At 40.3% G+C, this 7,219-nt stretch overlaps 1 protein-coding gene across 8 annotated transcripts in view; it reads right to left on the reverse strand.

Moving 5' to 3' along the window:
* Positions 1-656: 656 nt before the first annotated feature.
* The window catches only part of nrg2a (neuregulin 2a), a 93,446-nt gene continuing 86,883 nt past the window's right edge, over positions 657-7,219 (reverse strand). For 3 of the 8 annotated variants that reach the window (XM_016545136.1, XM_016545137.1, XM_016545144.1), the window contains 4 exons: positions 6,092-6,227; positions 5,873-6,000; positions 3,976-4,200; positions 657-1,598 (listed from right to left, as the gene is read on the reverse strand). In XM_016545136.1, the coding sequence (XP_016400622.1) occupies positions 947-1,598; positions 3,976-4,200; positions 5,873-6,000; positions 6,092-6,227 (1,141 nt within the window). In that variant the 3' untranslated portion in view covers positions 657-946. The remainder of the gene's footprint in view (positions 1,599-3,975; positions 4,201-5,872; positions 6,001-6,091; positions 6,228-7,219) is intronic. The other 5 variants (XM_016545138.1, XM_016545139.1, XM_016545140.1 and 2 more) reach the window with 3 other exon arrangements.

The raw sequence follows: 7,219 nt of genomic DNA on the forward strand, positions 1-7,219 counted from the left end.
CAGCTGAAATTCACATTGAAATGACTGGATTTTGCCCACGAAAATTCGCCGAACAATGGTAAATGTGACCGCACCTTTACCCTGTAGGGATGCAAAGCAAGTCAAGGCGGTGCATCTGTAAGACGACATCAAGTGTACATCAAGCGCAAGTCTACACAACAGCAGCATATTTCTCAGAGCCACAGTCATTTCGAGGCCTCTCGCATTTGGTCGTTCACACTCACACACGCACAACTCTTACTTTTTTTCCCCCCGAACCCCCGATTGCATTTGTCATCGATTTCCTGTTGGCAAAGCAACATGATCATAGAACATCTCTGTGGATCAAATTCATGTAAACATACACCTTATGTTAGAGTGGTTTATATTGCATGACGGTGGGAGAGGGGGGGGGATGTCACAGTTCAAATGGGGGTCAGCTCCCAAAAGAACACAACCTGGAAAGGAAAGTAAGGAAAAAAGGCCAAAAAGAGACAACAAAAGAGTAAACGAGTATAAAAAAATGAGGCGTCCGTATAAGAAAGGCTACAAAAAACTCCACTGGCCCTCTGGCCCTCAGCATACAGCAAAAGGCACCACAATATTACTCTATTTTTTTTTTTTAAGTTGTGCGAGTATAAAAAATGAGGCGTCCGTATAAGAAAGGCTACCCACTGGCCCTCTGGCCCTCAGCATACAGCAAAAGGCACCACAATATTACTCTATTTTTTTTTTTTAAGTTGTGAAAAAATTGGCACATCTTTTTTATGCTGTAAATCAAAATGTACATATAAATAGAGTTTTCCCTATAAAAAAAGTCTTTGCTGTTAACTAGTAGACAACTTTTGCTAAAATGAAAATAAATATTTCATTTGTTTATAATATCTGTCAGTTATATAAAATAAAAATATTTCTTATAGGTGCATGTCTATAGTAGATCGGTTTTTGTGGATAGGTGGCGGTCTCTCTAGTGGGGTGCATTGTCCAGTTTGGAGCGCGAGTGCGTCAGTCTGGTCTGTGTGTTGGCGCGTGGCCCGTGCCGCCCGCTCTGGGCGTGAGAAGTCTGCATGTCGGGCACGGGCCTGTAGAGGGTGGTGGGCTCGGTGGCGTTCATGTTCTGCATACTGAGGAAGGGCGTGCTCTCACCTTCCTCCTCCTCCGAGTCACTGTCTGACAGGCAGCTGCGCGAGCCTAAGTCCCGGGAGGGTTGGTAGCCGCGTGGCGCCACGTGACCGTTGAGTCTGGACCTGCGCCAGCTCCGACTGCTTCTCTTTGGTTGCTCCATCGAGGAGAGGTACTCCTGGGTGCTCTCGTACTCTTCCTCCTGAGTCAGCCGGTAGGGGCTGGATGGAAGGCTGCCGGTGCTGTCTCGCAGGTAGCTGCCGCGCTGCTGCTGCCGGTAGGGCTCGTGGCCCCGGGCCTCATGCAGGGGCACCTGGTAGCGCCGCAGCAGCGGTTGGTCCTCCTCCGGTGGGTAGGGGGTGTGGGCGGCGGGGGGCAGAGACATGGCGTGGCTGGCGTTGGGAGACGTGATCTGGAAGGTAGGCACCTGCGGGGGCAGTGAGTAATGGAAGTCCACGGGAGACAGGCGAGCTGGAGTGGTCAGCGCCGACACGTACCTGTGCCGAGAGAAGGGCAGGGAGAGAGAGACAGCAGAGAGAGGAAGAAGAGCGAGCAAGAGCGGGAGAGAAGAAGGTTGTGTGGAACAGATATGCACGTCAGTCAAACGTCTCAAGTACACATACTGTAAAAGCGAAGGGACCCACCACCGAAAAAGAAGTTGCATTCAGGGGTTCTCAAACTTTTCGGGTCACCCACATAACTGAATGAAACCATTCACTTTAGGATCTCACAAGTGGCAAATCATGGAGACATGGATTTGCATGGAGATTACTATCCATCAAGGTTGGATCGATAATTGGTCTTTGTTCCGAAATGTAATTAATAATAAAAACACACTACCATTCAACATTTTGGGGTCTGTATGACTTTATTTTATTGTTTTTACATTTTTTTTGAAAGTCTCTCATGCTCACCAAGTCAGCATTTATTTGATAAAAAATAGAGTAAATCTTTAACATTGTATAATTACAATTTAAGATAACTATTTACTATTTAAATATTTTTCTAAAATGTAATTTATTCCTGTGATGGCAAAGCTGATTTTTCAGGAGCTATTGTTTCATTCTGAAGTTTCACATGATCCTTCAGAAATCATTCTAATATGCTGATTTGCTGCTCAAGAAACATTTCTTCTTATTATCAATGTTGAAAACAGTTCTGATGTTCATTTTTTTTTTGGGAACAAAACCAGCATTTGTTTGCAATATAATTTTTTTGAAACAATTTAAAAGTCTGTACTTACACTTTTGTTCAATATAATGCATCTTTGTTGAATAAAAATATTAATTTCTTTTTGTTATGGTAATGGTAATATACAGAATATATTATACATTTAGAAAAAGATATAAAATAAAATAAAGTAATATTTCATTGACTAATAAACTTGCTCAAAAAAACAAAAAACGACAACAAAAAACAATACAATACAGTATTTCTTGTGCTTCTGACCACACATGGGTGACCTCAAGCTTGAGAACCTCTTCCTCAAGTACCCCCATTCATGGAGAACCTTGAATTTTAGGCCTGGAAAAGTCAAGAAAATCATTCAGTCTTTTAAAAAGTTTTTTCCTAGTTATACTCAACTTGCTCTGTGAGTGCAACCACTCTACTGAATAATGGATAATTAATGAATATCCACTGGTCTAAAGGTGTGGGATCCCTGTTCTGTGTCTGCTGCCCATATGCAGTGCTCCTGCCTTGTACTTTTGCAGTACTGTATCAATTTGCGCCCACCTTGCTATGGCACTAGAAAAAGGATAGTATGCGCACTAAGACATGGCGGCTGAAAGCTCAATAGCAAACGACAGCAGATGTACACACTACAGGAACAAATGAGGCCACGTCAAACCTCCCAGTCTTGGCTTAGCATTGTTACTGCAGCATGCCACCAGATGGATGACAGCGCTTGCCTTACGAGTTCCCTTCCATTAGCGTAAATCATGCTACACTTAACCATGTACGCGGGTAATTTTCCTTGATGCCTTTGACAGAAAAAAAAAAAAAACCTCCCTATCTGCGCTTGTTCCTTTGACCTGTGCTGTGTGAGTTAAAGTGAGCGTGCCCTGAGAGAGGAGGCCACAGTCAAACTGGAGCAGATAAATTAACACTGGCTGCTCTGTCACAGATTTGCAGAGCCTGAGGGCAGATAGCCGTATGCACAACAGCTCAGTCAGCTGCAGAGCAGGAGAGAAGGTAGAGAGGGAACTAGTGCAGAGCAGAACACCAGAGACCTGTTTCACCCCTGAGATAACGTGTTGTTCGGCTCTTGTTGACTTAATGAACCCCTCACGGTATAAATTCTCCTGTTTTGGCCCCTGCATGGTGGCGTGGGCGTTTCGCAGGCGAGAGATAACTGTAAATACAGCTGGCCATGGGCTAGAATCTCTCTGCCTTGATACAAATAATGCGTATCTGGAGCAGCAAAGCTTTGCTTGACCCCGACTCCCTCTCTGACACTCTCAGCTGGGCCAGAGCATCTGCACGGTTTGCGCAATGAGTTTTACTGTTATATTCTTCACGGTATGCAGTGTGCAATTTATACAATGACTTTTGAGGGGTCAGCTTTCTTATTTCTTATGCTGATTTATCAGTTTTATCAATGATATTATTATAATACTGTAAACTAATTTTATTAAGTTGCATGGGCTGTTAAATTTTTCTTTGGAGTTCAGGTTTTAATTAGAAGGGTCGGAGCACCCCCAACCCTCCCTGTAATGGTACGTGCTGTGAATATTTGCTATTGAATCTTTCACGCCACCCATGCCAGTCCCCAGGGGTAAAGGAGACTGTGCAGTGAAACGCAGAGGAGTCTTACTGCACACACTAAAATAGTTCTCAGTGCCATGGCTGCAGAGAGGGGGCGCTCCTGCGCACCTGTCGCTATGCGGAGAGTCCCCAAGCGAGTCGAAAGAGTCGCCGTACTGCAGGGCCGGCCGGTGGGGCTCAGTAAAGCCACAGTGTGCGGCACGCCTGGCCCGCGCCTCCATGCACGCAGGACTGTTGCATTTACTGGTCCCCACTGAGGACGACATCATGCCGGAAGGACAGTCGGAAAGGACGCTGTCTGTTCGCTCCAGACTCCACGTTCTCCCTTCATGTCTGAGAAAGACAGAAAGAAAGAGAGAAAGAGAATGGAAGAAAAGGGAAGGAAAGAAAGCAGGATAGAAAAAGTGCACAAGATGCTTAACCCAGTGGTTCTCAATGTGTAGGGGGACGGGAGGCTTTCCAGGTTCTTAGATTTCTTTCATTTCCTTTGGCTTCACAAGAGTATAATTTCACAAGAAGATAGAGCATATGGAGTCATATCAACTACTTTTATGTGATTTTTGAAACTGGACAGTTGGTCACAATCCTCTCATGTCTCATCCATCTCAGTTTGTGTTCCATAGATAATTGTATCACGATGAGGCCAGTGTTATTTTAGTACTATTTATAAACTATAATATTTTTAATTTTTATAATCGCATTTTAATTTTAATTACATGTTTAGTCATTGTTTTGTACTTGTGTCATTCTTTTTTAAATATTAAGTATTCATTTATTTTTAGTTAAATTACAATTTATATTTAGTTAAAAGTTTTTAGTTAATTTTTATTTAATTTTTTGTTTTTGAGTAAGCACCTTTAGTACTTCTTTTAGTAACTTTAATTTCAATCAATTGTCAAGGCAACATTTCTATTTTTTCAGTGGTTTAAATGTTCTTCTAATATTTACATTTAATTTCAACTTTATTTCAGTTAACAAAAGTTATTTTTAAACCGTTTTAGTTCTTAGAAGCGATTAAAAACGCTGCATGAGGGTAAATAAATTATGGCAAAAGTTTGATTTCTGGGTTAACTATTCATTAGATTTATCTTTTAATTGAATTATTTATATAAATTTTTTTATATTTTATACACAAACTTAATTATAATGTAGGTCCACTGACAAGAAATTATTTTTTTAAACTTATAGGCAATTCATTATTCACAACAGTGAAAACTATCAAAATTTAGTAGTGCTTTTTTTTTTCTCCAAAAACTGACAGATGAAAAAAGACATTTCCATAATACCATAACTTGACAAAACAACAGAGGCCAAGAATGCTGCACTGGTCTCTTCACGCAATCACCGGTGCTCTTTGGATATTTGGAGGTGAATCTCAAACTGAGAAGATGAAATACTCCAAGGCACTCGTATAGTAAAAATAAAAAGCCTTTCATTTACTGGGCTAAGTCATTAAAACAGTTAAAAGTGTAGATCTACGCGTTTCCATTACTTCACTGCTAATTTGCTGTATGACAAATCACAGTCTGTCAAAAACTTCCCCATTATTCAACAAGTACTACACATGCTAACAAAATTGGCCAACAATGCGGTTGTTTGATTACAGTGGAAGTGTTAAGGCTGCACAAAGTTTGCTCTAGTTACAAAGTAGTCATGACAGAACAAAATGAGAACCACTGGTTTAACCCATATGTGTGTAAGAATCCGTTTGAGTGAAAAGCGTGAAGCCGGAGGCCTGCGAGGTGATCATGGTGTATAACCTCTGAGTTTCTCTGCACTCACTCACTCACTCACACCTGCGGCTTGATTCTAAAAGGAATGAATAATGGCTGCTGACTCGGATTCCAGCGGGACAGTGGAAGGGAAAGAATGCTGAATGACATGAAAACAGACGTATGACTCTGGTAGGGGGCAACTAGAGCATGACCCCTGGTTCTTGATGAATCTACACACACAAATCCTCTGCTCATTTGTGGTCAAACATGCCACGCTGTCAGGAATGTACCTGTGAGTGGAGGAATGAGCCCGGGTGGAGGAGTTGTGGGATCTGGAAGACTGCCGGCTGCCAGGAAAAGGTGCCTCTGCTCCATGTCTAATGACTCTCTCAGTCGCCGGTACATTTTTGGAGATATACTGCATTTGGGAAAGAAGAAAAGAGCCCTTCAGTTACTGACAGAAGACATTACATCACAACACATTCCATTTATTAAGAAGAGTGACATACATCTACCATGGGTATCTCCTCAGGACCAGGTCCTGGGTGATTGGGTCCGTTGGCCAGGTTGCGGTTGGGATGATCCACATAAATGTTCTGCCTCAGATGATTGTGCATCTTCTTCCTCTGTTTCCTGGGGGGGAGGCTACAGTGAGGCAGTGTCACTCTCTCAGACACTGGCCCAGAGTCACAATCATCACGTCACATTTCAAAAAGTCTTTCTACCGCTCAATGCTGGTGCTAGAGTTACAGCTAAAAAATTTTAACATTCAGTTTGGTTATTTACTGTATAATGACCCAAACAAGTATTCAGACACTTAAGCCACACTTAAAACTGCAATTTCATTAGATAATAAAATATTAAACCAAGTGGCATCTGAAAACAGACCGTTGCTCTTTATTTAAAAAGTGTGGTAACACTTTAGTATTAGGACCAGTTCTCCCTATTAGTTGCTTATTAGCATGCCTATTATTAACATATTGGCTGTTTATGAATACTTATAAAGCACATATTCTGCATGACCATATTCTACATCCATAAACCTACCTAATACCAAAACTTAACAACTACCTTACTAACTATTAATAAGCAGAAAATAAGGCGTTTATTAAGGCAAAAGTGGTAGTTAATGGTTAATGAGAATTGGACCTTAAAGTAAAGTGAGACCAAAAGTGCTGTCTTTTTTTTTTTTTTTTAATTGCTGTCTTTCTTCAAAATAAATTCCACTAGGACTGATATTTTATTATGTAATGTAAATACATTTTTACATTATTGTAAGGCACAAGAGTCCAAACACACTCCAAAAGTTTTTTAGCAAAATAAATAGAAAAAAGGTTTAAAATACATTTATTTAAACATGCTTAACTTTGCATAAAACTAGACAAATTAATTCCAAAGCAAATGCAACTTTACAATATTGTTTAAAACATATTAATTTTGTTTAATATACTATTGTTCAAAAGTTTGGGGTCAGTAAAAAAAAAAAGTTATTTCTAATCTTTTATTATTTCTAATAAAACTTTCTATTTGTTAAAATTATTTTTAATTGGACTGAACTCTTTTTATAAATTAAATTAAAATATTATAAAATATTACATTTTAAAATAAGAGGTATACAGTATTTAAATGTATAAGCT

The sequence above is a fragment of the Sinocyclocheilus rhinocerous genome, unplaced genomic scaffold (assembly GCF_001515625.1).
Source record: "Sinocyclocheilus rhinocerous isolate Xijiao unplaced genomic scaffold, SAMN03320098_v1.1 scaffold69, whole genome shotgun sequence".
NCBI lineage: Eukaryota > Metazoa > Chordata > Actinopteri > Cypriniformes > Cyprinidae > Sinocyclocheilus > Sinocyclocheilus rhinocerous.